This window comes from Colossoma macropomum, unplaced genomic scaffold, assembly GCF_904425465.1.
Source record: "Colossoma macropomum unplaced genomic scaffold, Colossoma_macropomum, whole genome shotgun sequence".
NCBI classification, from domain to species: domain Eukaryota; kingdom Metazoa; phylum Chordata; class Actinopteri; order Characiformes; family Serrasalmidae; genus Colossoma; species Colossoma macropomum.
In genome coordinates this window covers 31,048,976-31,074,631 of record NW_023494810.1, presented here as the reverse complement: position 1 = coordinate 31,074,631, position 25,656 = coordinate 31,048,976, and the positions used below count along the sequence as shown (strand labels likewise).

Sequence of the window (25,656 nt, the reverse complement as noted above, 5' to 3'; positions counted from 1 at the left end):
ATAGTTTTGTGAAGATTTTGGCCTAAAACCTCTTTTTTGAAATCCATTTGTGGTGGAGAGTTGCATGCAGGATGTTGTGAGGCAAAATAGTCCTCAAAGAAAACTTTTTTTTTTTTTGTTCATATTTATCACTGTTTTATTATCATCAACATGACAGACCAAACTCAGAAGACATGCGTAGGTTCACTGGTGGGTTTTGACGGTAAATAAAATGGCTATATATTGTGCGACCTCTGGTTCCTATCACTGCCACTGTGAAGAAATTTGAGTCAGTCAGTAGAACACACACACTGAGCTCCTCTCTTCACTGGAACAGTTGCCAGGATGGCAGCAGACGTCCACAATAAAGGAGTGACCTGGGACACTATGAACGGCAGCTTAGCACCAGTGGACCGCCTTCGCAGTGACCGCTCAGAGAGTCCGACACCTGGGCTGGTGGAGGGGACAGAGCCAGGTGAGGTGACTTTTTCCTTATGAGCAGCAGTGGAACAGTCCTTCAGCCGGTTGTGGCAACTGGAGTGTCGGGATGGTTTGATTGGCAATGTACACAACATGGTCCAAAGTGTCCAGACAGCCCTTTTCATTATTTTGTTTTATTTTTTATTTATTTTGTGAATTTACTTACTTTAACTTCCACATGCGTTTAGTTGCACACACATGGTGATGGAGCTCCATCCAGTACCTTTGGGATGAGTTGGGGTTCCAGAACTGACCATCCAACATCAGTACCTTACCTCACTAATGCTCAATCAAATCCTCACAGCAATGTTCCACATCTAGTGTAAAGCCTTCCCAGAAGAGTAGAAAATATCACCAATGATTAGCAGTTACTTGCAGTATTGCCATGTAAAACATCCTTGTTAGCATGAGAATAGCTTGGGAACCGATGGGGAAAAATGAATAATAAGAGGTAATTAGCAGAATCTAAAAGTACAAAGAATTGTGAGTAGCTCCGCCCCCAGTGCTTTAATATTTATATTATTTAAGATTCTTGGTTTCTGCTTTTTATTTAAGTATAGGAAGTTTGACCATTGAGAACAGACACTCATATCAGTCTGTAAAGCACTGTTTAACTAAACCTGTTGGAGTATAACATTAAAATCTAACACTATATTGGAATGTTTGGCCCCTTAAAATCTTACCGGCCACAAGACATTTTCTATTGGTCAAGCCCTAATTAATACCCTTAAGTGTCTACAAGCTTTTGGACATACAGTGTATTTCTAAACATTCAAACAAAGTAGTTTTTTTTTTTTTGAAAATTCAAACATCAAATCTTTTGAAGATTTAAACATAACAGCACAAAATTATAGTTCAATATCTAAATGTTTTGAAAGACTGAATACCTGACTACTTTCAATATTCATATTCAGAGGAATCTGAAAACAGAGTTTTAAGGAATTGAAAAGGCTCACCAGCGTCAAAATAACATCATTAATGTGTCACGAGTCAGTTCTGTGTTGTACTGAAAATGTTAACATGGTATTAAGGTTTTAAAGAACCATCAGTTATCAGGTGCGTACCACTAAAACAAATGGAAAAAAACAAGGATGGTCTAGATCGATAGATCAAAACAGAAATTCTGAGTAGTAAATATACGTTCAGACAGGCTAGTTATGAATAAGTTGTGTATCGTCGCTGTCTAAAGAAAACGAAATATCTTCAAAATAGTAAAATTACAGGAGAGGGCAAAATATTCTTTTACTTTCAGTGTAAGTTAATATAAAAAGTTTTTTATTCCAACCAGTTTTGGAGCTTTTCTGTTGATCCATTCATGGTGAAATTTTCACACAGTGTAAATTACAGCTGCTACATTCAAATGATAAATGGAGACATTTCTTTTTATTTGGGCAGTGACGATATGCGGTATATGAGTGACATTAGCAGGCTAGCTATTAGAGTTGAGTCTGAATTTTTGAAATTTTAAAAAGTCCAGAAAGTATAACTTTTTTTCTTAAAATAAAAAATTTTTAGGGATCGACAACCCAAAAGTTAAGAAGAGCCATTTTGTCCTTTCAGCAAAAATCAAACCACTTTGAGAGCCACAACATTTCATGTCCATTTTACCATCTTAGCTGTAAATATGTCTCAGTATCAGCTGATGTACTGGTATAGGCTAAACAATATATAAACGAAAACGCAGACTTACTTTTCTCTGCTTTAAGCTTCAGCTCAGCTATAGCCGCTTTTCTCGCATCTCTGGCAGGAAACTTTTCCTCAAAAGTAGAACAGTTTCTTATAAAATGCCTCTTAATGTTCAACTTTTTACGAGGCTGAAGTCGCTTCTCATTCGCCAGCTTCTTGTTTGAATTTTCCCGTTCCACTTTAAACGGTGCCTGAGGTGCCAGAATGTAACCGCTGCACTATTTAAGGTGGAACAAGAGAAGCTGGTGAATGAGAAACTGAGACTTCAGCTTCATGACTTTTTAGTGTTTGTCAGTTTTTCATTGCAGATTAAACATATCAGGAAACCAGCTGGAGTGATTATAAACGCAAATAGGTCCATTTATTATCGAATAAATTATCGAAGTTTGTCTTAAATCTCTCTCTTTGCCATTTCGTTAGCTACTAGCTAGGCGAGACTGTTGTCTGTGTTGCTATGGTGACCAGCAGTTTGCGCTGATCTTCAGGGTTAAAGGGTGATTTAGCAGTTCTACATTAACTCCAGAGTTTAAGACCCTTTATTGTTAAACTGTGTTGAACGATCAGCAGAGCTTTATTTTACTGTAAAGGAGGATTATTTTGTTTTTACCTACAAATCTAATTCTGCTGTGGAGCCACAACAGGGCAGTAAAAGTGCCGCAGGTTGCCGACCCCAGTTTTAGTGAAAGGAAGGAAACACAACAAGACTACTGCAGCTTTTTAACAATATTTGAATAATGTCTTACAAATTTGAATATCAGATTTGACTAGAATGCTCATCCTTATCAGCTGTGGTCTCTAAGTTTGCTGTTTAGCAACACTGTTCGGCTGTTCCTGTTCGTGGCTTTATCTGCTCCACGGCTGCAGTGCTGACTCCACTGGAAGTATGACTGAAGGCAGTTTAATGAGGCAGCACATGTTTTTATGGTGACTCTGTGGTCCTTGAGTATTTAGAACTTTAGTATGAGGTCATTTAAGTGTAATGTTTTTTTGTTGTTGTTTTCAGTGATTAAGTCCTACGTTCCTCATACTGGGTTACGCCCTGTAAAGTATGCTGAGTAAATTTTCCTCTGTCCGCTGACACAGTGACTCATACAGGGCCTAATGGGTTAATGATTGGTAGTTCCAGCCTGCAGGTGTTGCTTTAGTGAAGGTGGGTCTTGTAAAGTAGGTCTGTCACTCAGGCAGTTTCTTTATGTAGCTATGATTGATGTGAAATGTGCTTCGGATTATGAAGGGCGTGTAAAGAAAGGTTCAAAAAGCAAAGAGCAAAATAAGACGCTGACGTTTTACTTTAACTAACTACTGGAACTACTTTTTTAGCAGAAGAAGTGGGCGGTGTATGTATATATATATATATATATATATATATATATATATATATAGGGCAGTCATGGGCTGGAGGTTTGGGAACCAGTCTTATGACTGGAAGGTCGCCAGTTTGATCCCCTGAGCTGACAGTACGTGACTGAAGTGCCCTTGATCAAGGCACCTAACCCCCAACTGCTCCCTAGGCGCTGCGGATAGGGCTGCCCACCACTCCGGGCAAGTGTGCTCATGTGGTGTTTTACTGCACGGACGGGATAAATGCAGAGGTGAAATTTCCCCTTTGTGGGACTAAAAAGGGTCACTTAACTATATATATATATATATATATATGTATGTGTATATGTATGTATATGTATATATAAATATATGTGTGTGTGTGTGTGTGTGTGTGTGTGTGTGTGTGTGTATCGCACAAATACCAACCACCAAGCATTTTATTAGGAACACCTCCTTGTATCTGCACCCACTGTCCATTTTATCAGCAACACTTACCATATAGGACCCCTAGGGGACCACCACAGAGCAGGTGCTATTTGGGTGGATCATTCTCAGCACTGCAGTAACACTGACGTGGTGGTGGTGTGTTAGTGTGTGTTGTGCTGGTCTGAGTGGATCAGGCACAGCAGTGCTGCTGGAGTTTTTAAACACTGTGTCCACTCACTGTCCACTCTATCAGACACTCCTACCTCGTCAGAGACGATAGCTCATCTGCTGCTGCGCAGTTTGTGTTGGTCATCCTCTAGTCCTTCATCAGTGGTCACAGGATGCTGTTGGCTGGATATTTTTGGTTGGTGGACTATTCTCAGTCCAGCAGCGACACTGAGGTGTTTGAAAACTCCAGCAGCACTGCTGTGTCTGATCCACTCAGACCAGCACAACACACACTAACACACCACCACCACGTCAGTGTTACTGCAGTGCTGAGAATGACCCACCACCGAAATAATACCTGCTCTGCGGGGGTCCTGTGGGGGTCTTGACCATTGAAGAATGAAGTATGCAGAGAAACAGATGGACTACAGTCTGTAATTGTAGAACTACAAAGTGCACCTATATGGTAAGCAGCGCTGATAAAATGGACAGTGAGTGTAGAAACAAGGAAGTGTTCCTAGAAAAAAGTGCTCGGTGTGTGTGTGTGTGTGTGTGTGTGTGTGTGTGTGTGTGTGAAACAATATCCATGTCTTCTTTGCTTTACATTTTTCTTTACTTTGACTCTGTGATATTATTTGTGATAACACATTCCTTCTAAGTTCTTGGGTAATTTAACGTGGTGTAGTGATTTTATTGTCTGTATTGCACGGCTGTGTAAATAGTTTTTCAGCGTATTTTAAAAATGATGCTGAATCAAATACTATAATAACCGAATCGGGTACCAAAATAATCTAAATTATCGGATCTAATTGTGGACAAATGTGCAATGTCATGATGCATGATTCCTTAGGAGTCATAATTGATTGGATTCTTTAGGAAACTGTTCAATGCGAGGTCACAGGTGAGAGATTTAGACCTCTAGTGGGGAGATACCGCAGTGAGCTGTTGACTGAACTTTATTCTCTAGAGAGAATTCTGCCCTGTCATGAGCTGATAGGGCTGGTCAATATGACAGTATGTATCGTGATCATGATAAATTATGCCACAATACAATATGCTTCTCTGAACATATTATGTATCTCATCAGTGCTTGTAGAACACTGACCAACTGCCTGCTTAATTATAAAGAGAGACTAATTATAAATTAGTCCCGTTTAACTGGATTTAGTGCAGCACAGTGAGCCAAATATTGAATAAAAGTCATTATATTGACAGTTTTGATAGTTTTTAAAATTTAGAACTACTGGCTCCTTTTTTTCTCTGTTCCAACTGATTAGATGTATTAAAAAAAATAAAAAATAAAAAATAAAAATATAAATATATATAAATATAGTCTACTGGCTATATTTGGCGTGGACTGACCCAGATAACAAATTGCCTCACTACTCCACCAAAGCACCACCAAATGGGTTCTATGAGCTCGATGAGGAAGTTCACTTCAGCCCTTTAGTTCATTTTCACTTCAGTTTCCTGTCAGACATGGTGAGAGTAGGGATGAACAGCAGGCGCTGTTTATGAACTTTGTTGGTTTTAATTTGAAAGCGTCTACTCTCGACTTCCCAAACTGCTCCACGCAGGTGGTTTGAAAATAGCTCTGGTGGCCTGTTACGGTTTAGTAACAAGAATTGAGACCGCGCAGGCCAGACGCCCCGTCTAGTCTTATTAAGGGCTGGTGGAAATTATTTAAATTTTCTATTAATATTAGCCCATTTCACCATGAGCTGCACTACAGTTCCCAGCATGCACTACAACGTAATGTGTGCTCCCACCCCCTCCCCAACAACAAACTATGGGACGGCACCACAAAAACAAAACAAAAAAAGATGCCAGGTGTCGAGTTCAAGCGAATGGGCGGTTTCAAAAACCTACTTTACTTTGCGGACATTTAAAGAGGTTTAGCAGTATCTGCAGCTGTTTTATACGAAACAGTTTGTTTTTATTTACATTTTTTATTTTGAATAAACAATGGCCAGATGGGTTCATGGCAGAATGTTGCAACATGTCAGACACAGCCGGCCCACTGATTTGGGATTTTTTAATATGGCCCTTGGTGGTTGAGTTTGACACCCCTGGTCTACATAATCTGCCTGTGTTAACATTTGACTCTTGACAGAAGCTCATATCGTTCATGCAGCACCAGCAGCTGCTAATAATGGCAGAGGAACAACAGGACCAGAGCCAGTTTAAAGGAACCCTGGCCACTTCCTATTTCTCACATTATGTAAAAAAAAAAATATGATTGCAAAAATGTGAGTCCTTAATGAATGAAGGTGAATGGAGTGTTAAACAGATGTTAAAAAATGAAACATTTGTGCAGGAAATTCCTTTAATTTTGGAAAGTAGAGGAATAATTTTAATAAGAAATCAAAGGAAACTTAGGAATATATTTCTGTTTTCTACAGCAAACGGTGTGACAGTATAACACTAACATTACTGCTACTGAGTGCTGATTGGTTAGCATTACTGCTACCGAGCGCCGATTGGTTAGCATTACTTCCACTGAGTGCTGATTGGTCGGCATTACTGCTACTGGGTGCTGATTGGTTAGCATTACTGCTACCGAGCGCTGATTGGTTAGCATTACTTCCACTGAGTGCTGATTGGTCGGCATTACTGCTACTGAGTGCTGATTGGTTAGCATTACTGTTACTGAGCGCTGATTGGCTAGAATTACTTCCACTGAACACTGATTGGTTAGCATTACTTCCACTGAGCGCTGATTGGTTAGCATTACTTCCACTGAGCGCTGATTGGTCGGCATTACTGCTGCTGAGTGCTGATTGGTCGGCATTACTGCCGCTGAGTGCTGATTGGTCGGCATTACTGCCACTGAGTGCTGATTGGCCGGTATGACTGCTGCTGAGTGCTGATTGGTCGGCATTACTGCTACTGAGTGTTGATTGGTTGCCGAGCTGAATAAAGCGGTTTGCACTCACTGACCTCATCCGACTCTGTTGATGTTAAACTTCATTGCCAGCAATCATTGTTGCCATAGATTCTTTATGAGGCTGTTTAAGTTGCCCCAGATTTTGTCCACCTGGTAAAAGATACTCAGTCTTTGATTTGTTTTAAATGATTTTTTATAGGTGGATTTTTAGGCCCATTTAATTGATGCCTAGTCTATAAACTGAGTGGTTCAACATTGTTCGGGTGATAAACCTGTTTTAGCTCTGAAACAGCCAGCTGGGAGCTGGAACACAACACAAAATACAAGCACACTTTGACTCTACATGATCAGAGCTAATTTAACAAAGCCTGAGTTCTCAGTACTGGAAATACAGTTATCTATATCAACAGGCAGCAGTATGATTAAAATTCAGCTACAACTTGACTGTTACTGTTTTTTCGTTTATAGATGACAGTCATTCAGTGTCAGAAACCACATAATTAAGTTTGCTGAAGATCAATTAAAGCTACACCCTGTTAGTTTTGGGGCATTTAGAGATTTATTTGGGGATTTATTTCCACCCCTCTGGTGGAAATGTGTAATTGTGCACAATATGCAGACGAACATTTTTTAAACCTGATTGTAGTGAATTATCTACTGTTGTCATCATATCTTCATCAGTGTAACACTAATTTTGCATTTGAGGCCTGAACATCAAGCCGAACGTTCTTTTTGAGCATCGGCAAGTGTCGTTAAAATGTAAAGACGTATGATGTGGTGTGAAAAACTCCCAACCTTTCCACCTTAAAGTGGTGTCTGAGGCACCAGAATTGAACTGCTGCACCATTTAAGGTGGAATGGTAAAATTCAAACAAGAAGCTGGTGAATGACCTACTTTTGAGGAAAAGTTTCCTGCTGGAGATGCGAGAAAAGTGACTATAGCTGAGCTGAAGCTTAAAGCAGAGCAAAGTAAGTCTGCGTTTTCGTTTATATTATATTTTTAGTCTACGTTAGGACATTAGCACATACTGAGACGTATTTACAGTCGAGATGGTGAAACGTTACATCAATAAAATGGACATGAAATGTTGTGGCTCCCAAGGTGGTTTGATTTTTGTTGAAGCTTGACAAAAGTTGATTTAGATGAATCAGAGGCAACCTCCATGTGTTGTGACCTCACAACTACAACTCACTGGCCGTCTGGCACACTACCTTCAAAGTCCTGAACCTTGAACCTGAAATTTATAGAACATAATCACAGTTTGAATCACAGTTGCAATGTTAGTCAGATCAAATCGTTCAGCCCTATTAGCGCCAGTGTAAAACTAAAGAAGGAAACTGATTGACTACATTTTTGCGACCTTATAAGTTAGAGCTGTGCATGTTTGTCTCCAGGTGCCGGTCAGGAGCACGCTCAGCACATGTTCGTCCACTCTCAGTCTTTCGAGGATCTGACCGCCGACAGTGAGAGTAACCCAGACTCTGAGCTAACAGGGAGCAGCCACTCTGCTTTGGGGGAGTCGGAGGAAGGAGAGGCGAAGGAGGAGGAGGAGCAAAGAGGAGGCGCAGACGCTGAAGAGGAGCAGAAGGAGCCGAAGGAGGAGAAGCAGGAGGTTCAGAGTGGCGTCCGGCTGAAGGAGGAGGACGTTACGAGCGAAGCGTGGCGGAGTCACAGGAAGCACGTGTTCGTTCTGAGCGAAGCAGGAAAACCAATCTACACGCGTTACGGCACCGAGGAGGCTCTGTCCACCACCATGGGGGTCATGATGGCCCTCGTGTCCTTCGTGGAGGCCGAGAAGAACATCATTCGCTCCATTCACGCAGGTGATCCACTGGCTTTCATTGATTGATAGTGATTTTATCATTGATTTCGATTGTTTTGGTGTTGCATATCTTCATAAATATAGTAAGTGTTGAGTTTTGGTAATCTGATCAACTTAACTGGAAACTGGATATTAGATAAAACATTTCCAACAAAACAGGCAGCATCAGTAGAAAACAGGTCTAGACTTTATGACCAAACAGCCTATTACGATATATTTTCTTGTACCATTTGTTATAGATAATTATCTGTATTTATTTGATGCATTTCTTATTGTTGAGTCCAACATTTGAACAGTATTTTGAACCTTAATGAAAACAAAAGGCCTTTTTTTGTATTATTTTCTTCAATTTTTACCCGGTTTTCTCCCCAGTGTAGTCGTAGCCAATTCCACCCGCTAGTTAGGACTCCCCCAATCACACACGACGCTATCAACGCAGGCTTCCTCCGAGACCTGTGAAACCAGCAACCGCATTTTTTTGAGCTGCCCCTCACGCAACGTCATTGGACAGCTGAACGCGCTCGGAGGAAAGCGCCAACCGCCAGTTCTGTTACGTCAGCTAACAGACGCCTGCGCTGACTAGCATCACACTTAGTGAGTGATGGGTGGAGAAAGGAAGCCATCCCACCCACCCAGAGAGAGCGAGGCCAACTGTGCTCTCTCGGACTCCCGGCTACGGACGGCTGTAGCATCACCAGGGATCGAACTCGCGATCTCCTGATGATAGGGCCAACGCTTAGACGGTTGCGCCACTCGGGAGCCCCCAAAAGGCCTTTTTTACTCTCCATAATTTCAACACTGAAATGGCTAGCTGGTTAAAGGGGAATTCCACCAATTTTTCAAAATTCCTGCATAATTTAGTTGTTAAAATACATAGTGGTTTGGTGTGAAATGCTCTGTTCTGGAGAAATTTGCCCAGTCAGAATTGTTCAGTGATGGTGATAGGAACCAGACGTCTTAAGTGTTTAACACTTCTAAAAGCTCCCCCCAACAGAGTTATTTTATGAAACGATTCCTGATATGTAATCGATTTTTCTTTGAGAGGTTTGGCCTAAAATGTAATCTTTAAGAACCATTCCTAGTGTAGAGTTACTCACAGGGCGTCATCAACATTACATATAAAACTCAGAAGACACGTGTGGGTTCACTGGTGGTTTTGCATAGTAAATAAAATGACCATATTTTCATTTTAGACATTGTGACTCCGTTTTAGACCACCACTGTAAAGAAACCTGAGTCGGTAAGTTTTTCCAGAACTTCACATCAAACCACACTGAATGACTCTGTTTACATCGCAGTGGTTAAATTATGGAGGAATTTTGAAAAATTGGTAGAAATCCCCTTTAATTATCATGCTGGTTTGTGGTGTTGTAGGCGATATGACCAAAAATTTTATCATGATAAAAAAATTTCATATCAGTTGACATCGATAATTATCACGATAAACATCAAATCATTATTTCTTTCAAGTTTTAAGTCAGATTTTTGCTCCTGATTGGTTAATTGTGGTTTTAAACCTTTTAATTTGTAGTTTTAAATCCTTTATGGTCAGAACGTGACATGATTTCGTGATTTAACGCTGCTAAAGCTTGTTAGGATGTTAGGATAGAAGTGATTTCACTGTAGGACAGTTTAGTTACGCCACTTGTCTCATGGCAGTAGAACAGATCGCTGATTGCTCGGCATCCACGTTTCAGACGTTGCCAAAGTATATTTGGTGACTCATTTTACTCGTCGCCCCCTCCCTCTCTTATCATGTAAAAAAAACTCAGAAGTGCGCCCTCTCGTGGTGACAGCAGAGTAGTGTCGCTTTCATTGCAGTAGAAAATGCCACCAGGGCTGCCGCTAGAACGAGGAAGTGTGAGAATCGTCTATTATATCAAACATTTATCGAACATTTTTTATATTTTAATCGAGGAAAGCTTTATCGCGATAATTACTGTTATCGTTTCATCGCCCGGCCCTAGTCGTGAGTGAATGACTGGACGTCTTCTTCCTCTCCTTCTAGCTAGTGAAAGGACACATCGCCACCTAGTGTTCTGAAGTAGAAACTGTTCAGAACTAAAACATCTGAATTGAGGAACAGGACAGCATAAATATTTGAACAAAATATCCCTATTAAGGCTTTTTTCGTTTCTTTAGTTCCTTATTTTAGTTTCCATTACTTGTTAGCTACATTAGCCTTATAGCATCAGTGCAAATCTAAAGAGGAACCAAACTAAACCGCATACATTTTGACTTGGTGTAAAAAGTGTAGAATTTTTGTCAATCTACCTTTTTATTCACCTATTATATTCGTCTAGACGGGTGTCGCGTGGTCTTCCTCCACAAGAGCCCGCTGGTCCTGGTGGGCGTGTCCCAGTCAAGCCAGTCAGACCGCGAGCTGTCCCGCGAGCTTCAGTACGTCTACTATCAGATCGTGAGCCTGCTGACGCTGACGCAGCTCAACCACGTCTTCCAGCACAAGCAGAACTACGACCTGCGGCGGCTGCTGGCCGGCTCCGAGCACCTGACCGACAGCCTGCTGCGGCTGCTGGACCGTGACCCGGGGCTGCTCCTGAACGCCGTCATGAGCCTCCCGCTGGCCAGCTCGGCCAGGGATGTGGTCTCCGCCAGCCTACAGGCAGCCAAGGCCAAGAGCCTGGTCTTCTCCATCCTGCTGGCCGGCAATCGCCTGGTCACTCTGGTCAGGAAAAAGGACCAGTACCTCCATCACATGGACCTGCATCTGCTCTTCAACCTGGTGGGCTCGTCCTCATCCTTCAGGGAAGGCGAGGGCTGGACCCCCATCTGTCTCCCCAAGTTCAACACGGCAGGCTTTTTCCACGCCCACATCTCCTACCTGGAGCCCAAGTCTGACCTCTGTCTGATCTTGGTGTCCACGGACCGCGAGGACTTCTTTAACCTGTCCGACTGCAAGCGCCGCTTTCTGGAGCGGCTGCGCAAACGCAGTGCTTATCAGGCCCTGCAGGAGGCGCTGCGGACACCCACCTACCCCGTCTCGCAGGTGGGCATCCCTGAGCTCTGGCATTTTGTTTACAAGTCCAAAAGCTCAGGACTCTACACCAGGTGAGAGTCTATTACATCATCTTTTGAGTGTTTATCTTACAGTGAATATGAATTATGTGATAATTTACATTGGTTGTCAGAAGTTTCAAAGTGTTTTTAATAAATTAGCTTGTTTTTTTAACACAGTGAAGGAGAAGTCCACCAGCCTTTTAAAAATCTCTGCATAATTCAAGCTCTGAGATGTAAATAAAGTCATTCAGTGGATTGATGTGAAATGCTTCATTGCAGAGACTCAGATGTCTTTACAGTGGTGGTGATGGGAACCAGAGATTACAGTGTCTTCAACACAAACATAGCCATTTTATTTACTATCCAAAACCAACAGTGAACCCACACGAGTCTTCTGAGTTTATATATGTAATGTTGATGATGGGAAAATAGTGGTAAATCTTACAAAATGTTTTCTTTCTCTACTATTTTGCCCTACAACACTTTGCATGTTCATGAATGGGTTTGAAAAATATATATATTTAGGCCAAAACCTTCTCAAAACTACCGTAAAACAGACATCAGGCCCTGTATTTATTCCCATTCCATGTAATAACTTTCTGTGAGGGAGGCTTCAGAAGCATTAAACTCTTTAGATGTCCTCTTTAGGTTCCTATCACTACTGTTGTGAACAGTTCTGACTTGGCAAGGCTTTGGAATGAAGCATTTCACACCGACCCACTCTGAATGACTTTGTTTACATCTCAACGATTGTGTTTTGCAGTATGTTTTTAAAAATGGGTTTGGAAGGCTGTTTCGCACTAAAGCTGTTTGTCTTTGCAAGCTAACTAGTTGATCTGCTTCTTGCGATGTCAGCACTTATCAGCACTAAAACATTTAAAATGTTTAAACCACTTTTGGGCTAAATTTGTGCTGTTAACAATAGTCTAGACAAGACAACTTTCAGATCATTATTTAGGGAAAACCTGCTTTTCCTACCACGAGGAAGAGACTAACACTAAACATGAAGCCGGGTTATTTAGAGATGAACAAATTGCTGATATGCTAACGAAACCTTTGCACATATCTTGAAAAGTAAAAGTGAAAATCAAACATTCCTTTGGAAATTTCAAAACAAGACAAGGTCCCTAAACTTTTGACAGGCCGTATCCGTCTCATGTATAAACGTCAAATTGACCGAATTGTTCCTTTGTTGGAAATGTTTCAGCTTTTTAAGGCCAGGACTGATTAGCATTGCTTTAGAAACGTCTTGCTGTATTCGTGCAGTGAAACTGTGCAGGAGAAATGAGGAACTGAGAATACACTGTGGATAGAAATGTACGCTGCTAACAGACGAAGGGAACAGCTCACTCCTGAAGAGGTCTGCAGTGATGCCTGTATTCGCATGAAGAAAAAAAGAGGTTTAAATTAGGACCATGGGAGTTTATTCTGGTCCTGTGAGCTACACATCTTATACATCAAAGCATTTCCAGGAGGCAGCGATGCACAGATAAGCACTTTTAGTGCAGACCTGCCTGAACTCTACGCTTCACTGTTTACTGTGTTCCCTCGGCTGAACCGTCTGATTCAGTCCGTCGGCTAAACGAGGCTTTCGTGAAGAGTTTTTCTACGTGAGGAAATAAAGATTTTCTAAATCACTCCTCTCACCCTCCCCTGTGGTGTCTGTTACCTTCTGCCTTGTGTTTTCCTCCGAATATCACTGAATCCTTTGAATTACAAGGTTTTTAAGTTGTTGAAGTAGGAAAACCGCTACCGTCCGTGATCCAGCGCACTGAAATGATGTCGCATGATAGTGACACTGAAAAAAGATGGTTCTTCAAGGGTTCTTTTGAACCTTGAACACTGAACGAACCTTTTGCATGATTAAAAGGTTCTCTGCGTCATGAAAAAGTTCTTCAGATTGATGGAGAATGTGCTATGGATGGTTCTATACAGAACCTTTTTGAAAAGGGTTCTATATAACACCAGAAAGGGTTCTTCTATTATGACAAGCGTGCAGTCTTAAAAGATTAGTAAAGAAAATGGTTCTATAAAGAACCATGAACACTTAGCATGATTGAAGCGTTCTTTGCATCATGAAAGGGTTCTTCAGATTGATAGAAAATGTGCATGAATCTGCTATAGATGGTTCTATATAGAACTTTTTGGAAAAGGGTTCTCTATAGCACCCAAAAGGGTTCTTCTGTTGTTACAAGTTTGACAGCGTAACAGTAGAAGAACCCCTATTGGTGCTATAGAGTGTTTTTCAAAAAGGTTATATATAGAACCATCTATAGCATATTTGCTATCAATCTGAAGAACATTTTCATGATTCAGAGAACCTTTAATCGTGCAAAAGGTTCCTAGGTTCATGGTTCTATATAGAACCATTTTCTCTACTTGAGAACTCTTGATCTTTTTAAGAGTGCATGCTTGTCATAACAGAAGAACCCTTTTTGGTGCTATATAGAACCATTTCCAAAAAGGTTCTATATAGAACTATGAAAACTCAAAGAACCCTTTGCATGATTAAAAGGTTCTTTGCATCATAACAGGGCTCTTCGAATTGATAGAAAATGTGCATGAAGGTGCTATAGATGGTTCTATATAGAACCTTTTGGAAAAGGGTTCTCTTTAGCACCCAAATGGGTTCTTCTATTGTTACAAGCTTGACAACCTAACAATAGAAGAACCCTTTTGGGTGCTCTACAGAACCATTTTCAAAAAGCTTCTATATAGAAATGTCTATAGCACATTCGCCATCAATCTGAAGAACGTTTTCATGATTCAAAGAACCCTTTAATCATGCAAAAGCGTTCATACGTTCATGGTTCTATGTAGAACCATTTTCTTTACTAAAGAATCCTTGAAGCACCATCTTTTTTGACAGTGTGTCATCGTAAACAATAGAAGAACCCTTTTTGGCGCTATATAGGACCGCCTTTTTTAAAAAAGGTTCTATATAGAACCATCTACAGCACATTCTCCATCAGTCTGAAGAACCTTTTCATGATGCAAAGAACCCTTTAGTTATGTCAAAGGTTATTAGGTTCATGGTTCTGTATAGAACCATTTTCTTTACTAAAGAGCCCATATTTGACCAGTCGTGTTAATTTTAGTAGGGCTGCCAGTTTTAGTGTTCAGCAGTGAGAGCTCACATATGCAATATTCATATTTTGACTCCTTAACGACCTCATAATTATATAATTATTATGTAATTATATTGTATAATTCAGAGGATTCAGTGAGACCCAGTGATGTAAATCGTATCAACTTTGGAACATTTTCGAAACGGGCATGACGGAGAACAGCGTTTATTTTTCCCATAAAGAAAAAGGCTTAGAGCCAGTGGTGCTGTTGTCCGGTTCTATTGGCTCTCCTGTTCAGGTCCAGATTATTTATTTATTTATTTATTTATTTATTCTCTCTCTCTCTCTCTCTCTCTTTCTCTCCCCCCCACTCATTAGCCCGGAGCTGCCTGTGCCGTACCAAAGGGAGGAGGAGCATGAGAGGCTGATAGGACTGTACCGTTACCTCCACAGCTGCCTCCACCACCCAACCCGCCCCCTCCGCTCAGTCTACCGTTGCGGAGACACAGAGAACCTGTTCGCCTGGGTGAGCTTGATGACCTCAGAGACCAGAGTTAAAGTCCTCAAACTGCAGAACTGCTATTAAATAGGAATTCCACAGATTTTTTACATTTCTGCATATTTAATTGGTTAAGATTTAAAAAGTCAGAGTCAAAGTCATTCAGAGTGGTTTGGTGTGAAACGCTCTCTTCTAGAGAAACTTACCAGAAAGGTTTCACAGTGGTGATGATAGGAACCAGACGTCCATCTCTTAAAGCTCCCTCACAGTATGGTGGTATAAGCAGGGTGCTGTTGGGCAAAGTAGTTCCCAAAGAAAACTTGTTCAGATTTAACACTATTGTACCATCATCAGCTTTATATATTAAAATTCAGAAGACACGTGTAGGTTCTCTGGTGGTTTTGGATAGTAAATAAGATGTAGATGTTGTGACCCCTGGTTCCTATCACTACCACTACAAAGAAACAAGAGTCTTTACTCATTTCACGTGAAACCACAAAATTCAAACTCTCAATGAGTGAATTATGCAGAAGTTTTGAAAAATTGACAGAATTCCCCTAATTATTCAGTAACCATCTAACATGCAAGGTTTGTGGTCACGAGTGAGGAATTGAAATGTAGTTGTGTCTACAGATATAGTTTAAAGGGTTAAACCAGGGTATGTTAAAGAGGTTTGATGAGAAGTATGTGGAGATGCATCCACAGAAAGTCTTAGTTTGTATATTGATAGTCTTATTTAAGCATATGCACATGAATCAATAAACCAGTATGTACATGTATGTACAAATGTGAACAGGTCCTTGTAAAAACTGTAAACCACACTAATTATGTCATATTAACTCCACAGGAAGTCAGTGAGAGCAAAGCTCAGGATCTAGGCTTTAGAGTGATGCCTCTAGACCAGCAGTATAAAGCCTTGGGTTCACTACACGACTTTTAAAGTCTTAACAGATTATTAAAGACTGGGCGTCTCACACTGTCCGACTGGTTTTTGCAGATTTTTTGGACGACTAAAATATTGGGGATCACACACTAAATGATTAAGGATCACACACTACTCGACTTTTAAGCTGTTGCTATAGCAAACGCAACTCACTGAACTCGCGTGAACTCATGCGAACTTGCGCAAACTCACACATTCTCCTGCTACTAGGAGATGCAGATAAACAAACATGAAGTGACTCGCAGCTGCTGCTGTTTTCTCTGCCGTTTGCGCTGCCACAGTAAAGAAGCAGCAGTACATAAACTCGATTGTGCTCTTGCCTTAAACTCAGCTCATTAAAAAGTTTGCTCCACAGTGACTTTTCGCCTTTTTTGTTTACTTGCTTTATTTTCTTCTTTCGCGCTCTCAGTTTTCATTGGCTCTTGCGGGAATCTGTTCAGATTGAGTTGTTGACCAGTTTACACTGGATTTCGCTCAGAGTTGGGTCGAAAAAAATTAAACATGTTTGATAAACTCCAAGGCGGCACGGTGGCGCAGTGGGTAGCGCTGTCGCCTCACAGCAAGAATGGCCTGGGTTCGATTCCCGGCCGGGAGACCAGGGTCATTTCTGTGTGGAGTTTGCCTGTTCTCCCCGTGTCTGTGTGGGTTTCCTCCGGGTACTCCGGTTTCCTCCCACAGTCCAAAGACATGCAATCAGGCCGATTGGACGTGCTAAAATTGCCCCTAGGTGTGAGTATGTGTGAGTGTGTGTGTGTGTGTGTGAATGTGTATGTCTGTCTGTCTGCCCTGCGATGGACTGGCGACCTGTCCAGGGTGTATCCTGCCTTCCGCCCAATGACAGCTGGGATAGGCTCCAGCACCCCACCGTGACCCAGAAGGATAAGCGGTTTAGATGATGTATGTATGATAAACTCCAACCAGTCTGAAACGCAATCAGGAGGCCAAAAATCTGAGTCTGCACCCCTTTCACACAAACTGTCGACTCCGACTGACCCAAAAATTTGCAGACTAGAGCTGACCAGCACAGACTCGGACAGACTGAGAATCTGGGCTAAAATCGGGGTCAACGTCAAGTAGTATAACCCCATCTTAAAGGAAATCATTGTTCTCTAACTAATTGGACCGTTCTTCTGTCCTGCAGGCCACCAGCGGCTTCGAGCTCTACCTCTGTTTCAGCCCTCTGGGTACGAAAGCACTGGCCATGTCCGCCGTCACCAAACTGCTGAAGTGGATCAGAAAAGAAGAGGACCGTCTGTTCATTCTAAACCCTCTAACGTACTGACCTGGCAGTGGGCAAACCTTTTGGGGACGAGAGAAGATTGCAGGAAGATTTCCTGATCATGGTCAAAGCCCTAACCCAATGAAACTGTGCTGAACCCTGCTGAGTGGACCATCCTGACCAGCACAAACAGCAGCAAAATCACCTGGTTATTTCCGAACCCCCTACAAACCTACCCAGTTTGTACTGGACTGGCCAGAGTTCCCAGAGCAAAGCTGCAGGATTGGCTGAAAAACACTAACAAATGCCATTAAAGGAGCTACATGTAGGAGTCAAATCAAAAAACTTGTGATTGCTTTTTATTTTTGATGCCATTTTAAAAAACCAGGCCTTTACATTGTGACAACATTTCAGGATGACTGGACCAGCAGAAAGAACTAAATACTGTGGAACTAATGTATCAGAGTGATGCACTGAAGTGTAGTCCCATATAAAGACCCTTAGGACTAGTTTGTAAGCCTAGACCAAAAAGAATTTCTAACAGTAATTCTTCATCAGCACTGAACTTGATTGACTTCACCCATGTTATGGACTACAGCATTTGAAATGCAGATTTTCTGAAGTATTGTCCATAATTAGGCTAAATCCCAATTCGTGGAATGAGCCTATAGAGTTTAAGAGGTTAATATCTTGTTTGTAAGTGTTGACCAATGTGTCTAGTCATTCCTACAGTGGCTTTTGTTTTTTTAAAAACTGAATTCCACTGATTTTTTAAAAGTTGTGCATATTTCATTGGTTGAGATGTAAACAAAGTCATTCAGAGTGGTTTGATGTGAAATTATTCATCATAGAGAAACTATGAAGCTGTCTCAGATTTCTTTACAGTGGTGATGATAGGAACCAGGGGTCATTCTGTCTACAACACAAATATAGCCATTTTAATTACTATCCAAAGCCACCAGTGAACCTGCACTTGTCTTCTGAGTTTATATGTAATGATGATAATGGTAGAATAGTGGTAAACAATACATTTTCTTTTGGAACTATTTTGCCTTATAACACTTCTCCACCATGAATGGCTCTTAAAAACACATTTCTGGCCATAATCGTCTCCAAAGCATAGAAAAACAATGTGTTTACCTGCACTTAATAATCCGATAACTGCAGAAAGTCAGATTTTGTCAGTAATCTGATTAACGCGTTCACATGCACTTGAGTAATCAGATAATGTGAAAACTCCAGGTCTACATGAGTCAGACAGTAATCAGATTTCTGCTTTGCAATCAGCCAATAAACTCACAGGAGAAGACGTGATGTAAACGCAATGTAAAACTCAAACTTAATGCCGTGGCTTTTTTTTTAAAACATCGTACCTGAAAATATGAACATAAATATTCTAGAAAATGAAGAATATTTAAATCCTTCATTTTGTCAAGCATGTATTTGGTTTCAGCGTCGCTCCAAAAGAGTTTTGCTGCATCTCGCGGCGATGCTTCTTGCTTATTTCCAGTACCGCCGTCTGTTTTGCGCATACACAGACTGAGAAATCCGAAAGAAATCAGAGTAAGAGTTTACATGCACTAAGAAATCTGATTACTGAGCTTTATTCTTTGATTGATTTCTTGACCTTAATCAGATCGAAGAAATCAGAATGTGCTGCTTGCATGACCATAATAATAATGAATAATCAGATAACTGCAGAAACCCTATTATGATTGGATTATTGAATGCTTGTAAACACACTCAATGTGTCAGACCTCAGCCAGCATATTCATAACCATTTCATGTAATAGCTTTCTGTGAGGGAGCTTTTAGAGGTGGACGTCTGGTTCCTATCACCACCACCATCAATAGTTCTGACTCGGTGAGTTTCTCTCAAACAGAGCATCTCACATCAAACCACTCTGAACAACTTTGAGTTCTTTGGTGTTGTGCCGTAGAAGAGCCACTTTTGGTTCCTTAAAGGACCTCTCAGTTAGATGGTTCTTTAGGGAACCAAAAGTCACTTTTCTTTTGCTCCAGAGAACAGATTTTGGTACCTAGCTTTTGTGTGCCATATGCCATACATATGCCAGTTCTTTTGATAGAACTTTCCATGTAGCTCCTTTAAGACACATTTACAGTCGCTTGCTTATGCCTGGCTGCTTGAAGACCAACTTCATACATGGCCTCTATTGCAACCTGTGCTGACGTACATTTGGTAACCTGTTTGGTAACAAGTATGATGGCTGCTGTACGGCTCTCAGATACAGGATGATGTACTTGTTTTTTTAAAAGATACTCAAACTATATTGTCAAATGCCAGGAATTGTAAAATTAAGGAAGTCTGTCGCTGTACTGAGCCCCCTACATTAAAGCCAGACAAATATAGGACAGTGGCTATAACGTTAACTGAAAATACAGTCAGGATGATTGCAGAGGGTGTTGTTTGGAGTGTGGTTGATATCAACATGTCTAGTTTTGACACACCAATGAAATGTGCCTATAAGAAAAATTAAGTTCATGTGAAAATCCTACCTATTTAGCCAGTCTGCTAACAGAACATCTGCTTTATGGCAAGTTATAGACCAAATAATATACAGTTTTAATGGTTATTCGTAACAAAACAGTTTGTGCATGCACTGATAGCTAAACCCAATAACTGGCCATTGCCTTTTCATTCTTCTTAAGTGTCTTAGACCGACCACTGTTTTAGCCTAATGTAACATATCAAAATAACCCTTATGTTAACTGAGCCACGGTAGTACACCTTCAGAGCAAAGCTTATGGACCAATCTGGGTGATATTCCAGTGAGAGTATCTTAAAAACAGCTCTCTTTTTAGTTCTAATCCCAATTCATTTAATCCGTCTCTTCAGAAGACCGTGGTTACTTGGACCAGTTAGCTGTTAAATGGTGGGACAGAGATTCAAATTTCATCAAAGTACAGTTTTTTGGGTCTTAGTACTGCATGCGTCAGTGTTTCCCCTGAGCTAACATGCCTGATTTAGGTAAGCTCAATGACGGAGAGCTGAACCAGGAAAAATGCTAAACTCTGCAGTTTAAAACCGTCCAGGATTCACTCAACATTGGACTAAACTGATGGTTGGGACAGAAATTAAATTTACAAAAGTTTTTCCAAAGTTTGCTGTTTTGATTTTGCTATATGAGGCTAATGTTGCACAGTACTTCCATTTCTAGTGAGCTGCATCTTCATAGCTCATGTTCTGCATTTTGGATGCCAACTTATCGTGGCTAGTCGACTACATTCGAGGGAATAGTGAAATTGTAAATGCAATTTTTGGCAAACCATTGCTTTGTTATAATAATTTGTGTTCTGTTTTATTCGGGTTGTTCCTCAGAAAGCTGGTGATTTTTGTTACAATGGGAAGATTTACACATACCTCCAGATCACTGAGATTTCCTACTTTATTGGTTTTTTGTTTTTTGTCCTTTTTTTTCGGGGGACATTAATGTCCATTTGTAACTATACTGTCAAAAACTAATTGTTTGTATCTTAGACAGAAATATATTGTAATGTCTTGTATTTTCCAGTGAAGGAGGCTAGTTCTCATGATCTCTTAGCTTCATCTAACTGAAATCTGGCTGTAAGCAGATGTAATATAGAGCAGTGGTTCTTAGAATCAATCTCATTGGGCCGAGTACTGCACAGTTTGGTGATGTCCATGCTCTAGTGTGCATGATTCAGCTTGCGAGAAGCTTACTGAATGCGTTAGAACTAGGAAAGTGTCCAAAAGTTTGTAGACACACGCTCATCTAAAAGACTGGAGCTCCATCACTCTGGAGAACACAGTTCCACTGCTCCACAGCCCAGTGCTGGGTGGCTTTATACCCCTCTAGCCGACACTTGGCATTGAGCATGGTGACCTTAGGCTCATGTGCGGCTAATCCAAAGCATCCCATTCTATTGGTCAAGGCTTTTTTATGGAGACAGTAGCTGTGTTCACTCGTTATAGGGGCTGCCTGGATACTTTTTGACACACACTGTGTTTAGTAGTACAGTCCAGCTTTTTCCAGGATTGGGTTTGAGAACCACTGCTCTGAAGATTTGATTATAACGCTAAAATATCTCTCTTTTTCCTTTGCAATGTTGATGACCCTGTTTCTCTTGCTTTTAACTGTATGTATCCAGAATTTTGACTTGGACCAAGTGAATTTTAGGTGAATGATGGACTACGGATGTTGTGGATTATGTCGTTTTAAAGTGATAGTTTGGCAGAAAAACAACAAATTTACTGTTTCTCCTCTTGCCCCAAATGTAGTTGAACAGCCAAGACATGTTAGGTGTGAGAAGTTTGATTCTTTAGTTTTAGACTGAAGCTATGAGACTAATGTAGGTAAGTAAGTAAGTAAGTAATAGAAGCTTATAGCCCACCAGATAGCATGATGGTCACTGTATCTAAATAAGACACTTGCTTGACGCTGTGTTGAGTTGTTAACCAAGTCTATTTGAGATTATTTATGTGGTTTCTAAAACCATGTCTGATCAACTACATTTAGGGGGTGGGGGGTGTGGTGAGTTGGGAGCTGTTATTGCATAAATTTGATTTTTAATGAAACTATCACTTTGTCAATTCACACATTCAAAGCAGTGAAGGGTTGTGGAGACTACTTGGTGCCCCTCATCTCTTCTCATAGTCAGTGACTCTTGTATCTTATGATGGTCAGTGTGGATCAGAGTTTGCGACAACAGGAGTCGGCACACATCTTCATGTGTTACTGACATGCCCCCCCATAGAAATTAGACCATGTAATGTTGAATTATGTAAATTAACAAATATTTAATAAAGATCTATTTAAATATGGTTTTGTCTGTTCATCAGTGCACATCAACTTTCTCGAAATTTTATATCTCAAAGATCAATGTAAAACTTTGGAGAAGTCTGTTTCTTGTTGTTGATGTAATGAATACGTATGTATGTGGAATGTAATGACTTAATACAAATGGTGTTAAACCTAATTTACTCAAGATTTTGTTATAGTTAGTGTCTTTCATCACTGCAACCATGTAGTAGCTAAAATATTTGTCTACCCCAGTTCCCAAGTTGGAAAGTTATCCATTCTTAATTTCCAGATTTTGAATTGAACTATGGGCCTCATTCACCAATCTCTTCCTTAGTTTTTCGTTTATGATATCAAGCCTCTAACAACAGAAGAACGCTTTTTGGTGCTATATAGAACCCTTTTTTGAAAAAAAAGTTCTATATAGAACCATATAAAACACACTCCATCAATCCGAAGGATGCTGTCATGATGCAAATAACCGTTTAATCATGCAAAAGGGTTCTTTGAGTGTTCATGGCTCTATATAGAACCATTTACTTTACTAAAGAACTCATGAAGAATCATCTTTTTTTTGTGTACCACAGCTATGAGGGCGGCCCGGCCTTCTGGCTACAGGCAGACGCTGCCCAGATCTCCAGCCCAAGTTCTCAGAGTTCTCCCCCTCCCTCAAGCAGTCTGACCTCATACTACCACCACCATGTTCAAGGCACAGTCTAAACAAATTAGTGATAAATATACCATGTGTCAGGTTGTGCATTGAATGAATAAGAAGGAGAACAGATATCAGTGCTGTCTCTGTAGAGCTAACTGAGCTACATGTTGTTAAGATGTTGGATCTTTCTGAGTCATGGGTGCACAGCTGTGTCAGTATCTATATGAGGGGCCTAATAAAGATTTTAGGAGGTCTGGTGGTCATGGACCCCCAGCGCAATAGCATCAGTAGTAATAGCTGTATATACCGATCAGCCGCAACATTAAAACCACCTCCTTGTTTCTACACTCATTGTCCATTTTATCAGCTCCACTGACCGTGTAGGAGCACTTCGTGGTTTTACAGTTACAGTTTGTAGTCCATCTGTTTCTCTGCATACTTTGTAGCCCCATTTCACCGTTTTTCAGTGGCCAAGACCCCTGCAGGACCACCACTCCTGCTAAAAAAGGACCACCTAATGCTTATGCTTTCTAAGGGGAACTGACTTAATAATTTCCCATAGAGACCACTAGTTTCCTGCAGGTCCCATTACCATCAGATGCATTTGGAATCAGCCATTCATCACTTGTTAAACCATATGGATCCTTCACATTGTGATATCAACCCATTAAAAAACACAAAACACATTACAAAACCACCAGGAACCAATAGAAACAATGGTTTCTAAGGATTTTTCCAGTAGGAACAAAGCAGGTATTGTTTGGGTGGTGGATCTTTCTCAGCACTGCAGTGATACTGACATGGTGGTGGTGTGTTAGTGTGTGTTGTGCTGGTGCGAGTGGATCAGACACAGCAGTGCTGCTGGGGTTTTGTAGTAAGGAGCGCTTCTCTGCTGCAGCCCGCGCGCGCAATCACTCATTTCAAATTTAAAAATTAACCGAAGACTTAACGGACCAGCGCGAGCCTGAGCTAACGGCTAGCTGAACCGCTATAACCGAGAAAACCATCCTTTAACTTTGCAGTTACTGTCCTGACACGTTAACCGACTTAAAATAGTCATTGTGAGTCCGATCATTTAACATGAGTTGATAATCAACTTCAGCCCAAATTTATCGAGACTTAATATGATTAAAGTCAGCTATTAACGTGTGAATTTAGACAGCAAGGCTAGCCACGGCTATCATAGCTTAGCAGGGTGCTGAGGTCGGACATGGTAATATTTTATTTTCGTTTAAACGTCGAATAAAGGTGGCGAAGCTTAATAGCAAGCAAATCTGACATTCAAGGGGTAAATGAGTTGTGTTCACTCCGTAACAGCTAGCCAGGTTAGCTAACTAACGCTAGGTTAGCTAACTTAGTTTAACTAACCGTTATTTAACTTAGCGTGTTAGCGTTAGCTTCTTTGCGGTTTAGCTAGCAACTGATGTCTTTTCAGTCCATCATTACACTCTTATCAGACAAGCACAACCAGTAATGAAGCTAACAGGCCTGCGTTTCCTTTAATTATAGCTGGAGCATAAAACATGGAATGGCCCTGTAACTGTTACTGCACGTTAGACGAAGCTGAAGTCAGCTTCTTGTTCGAATTGTCTCGTTCCACCTTAAATGGTACAGCCTCAGGCGCCTGACTGGAACTGCTGCGCCATTTAAGGTGGAACGAGACAATTCGAATAAGAAGCTGGCGAATATGAAACCAACTTAATCCTCGTATACGCATGTGCTAGTAGTTGACCTCAGTTTAGACACGCAGCCTCCTCAGTGTGTGGTCAGCGCAGCTCGTCAACAAGAGGAGGTAACGTTAAGAATAAAATACGCACAGTATTTCGGCATTTTTCGCGTTTTAGTAGTTACTGCGGAAATACCCGAAGTCATACACGATTTAATGATTGGTTGGACTCTGCAAAATCTGCCTAGCAACCAATATGCACTTTGATTGGTCACATTTGGGCCAATACTTTTAAAAAATAGGAAAAAAGCGTCAGTGGGGTCGGTCACTATTTGCACAGATTTGATGTCCAAACCCAGCTTAGATGGTCTTTCCAACCGATTTGATGGAAAAAGAGAAATATGATAATGTCTCAGATGGATCTTTGACAAATGTTAAGAAAGTAGTTTTTATTACACAGAAATATTTGCAAGTGTACGGAATACTGTGCTCTTAGTATTGTGTTTTCACTTTAAATGTATGTAACGTTAGTATTTATTTATTTATTTATTTATTTTGGTTCTTTAGGTACTCGAAGTCTGAATTTTCAAGGCTGTGCATACACCGACCGGCCACTTTATTAAGGACACCTCCTTGTGTAAGTTGTACCGTCAGCTCCACTTAACTTACCATATGGGTGCACTTTGTAGTTCTACAATTACAGACTGTAGTCCATCTGTTTCTCTCTATACTTTGTTAGTTAGCCCCCTTTCAGCCTGTTCTTCAGTGGTCAGGACCACCGCAGTGCAGGTGTTATTTTGGTGGTGGGTCATTCTCAGTACTACAGTGACACTGAGGTCGTGGTGGATCAGACACAGCAGTGCTGCTGGAGATTTTAAACACCTCAGTGTCGCTGCTGGACTGAGAACCAAAAATATCCAGCCAGCGGCATCCTGTGACCACTGATGAAGGACTAGAGGATGACCAACACAAACAGCAGAAACAGATGAGCTATCGTCTCTGACTTTACATCTACAAGGTGGACTGACAAGGTAG

The 25,656-nt window shown here is 40.9% G+C and overlaps 1 protein-coding gene across 1 annotated transcript in view; it reads left to right on the top strand.

Moving 5' to 3' along the window:
* Positions 1–18,813, top strand: part of mon1a (MON1 secretory trafficking family member A) — a 20,427-nt gene extending 1,614 nt beyond the window's left edge. The window contains exons 2-6 of the mRNA XM_036559823.1: positions 317–454; positions 8,345–8,773; positions 11,076–11,841; positions 15,237–15,384; positions 17,442–18,813. Of these exons, the coding sequence (XP_036415716.1) occupies positions 325–454; positions 8,345–8,773; positions 11,076–11,841; positions 15,237–15,384; positions 17,442–17,582 (1,614 nt within the window). The 5' untranslated portion in view covers positions 317–324 and the 3' untranslated portion in view covers positions 17,583–18,813. The remainder of the gene's footprint in view (positions 1–316; positions 455–8,344; positions 8,774–11,075; positions 11,842–15,236; positions 15,385–17,441) is intronic.
* The last annotated feature ends 6,843 nt before the right edge of the window (positions 18,814–25,656 follow it).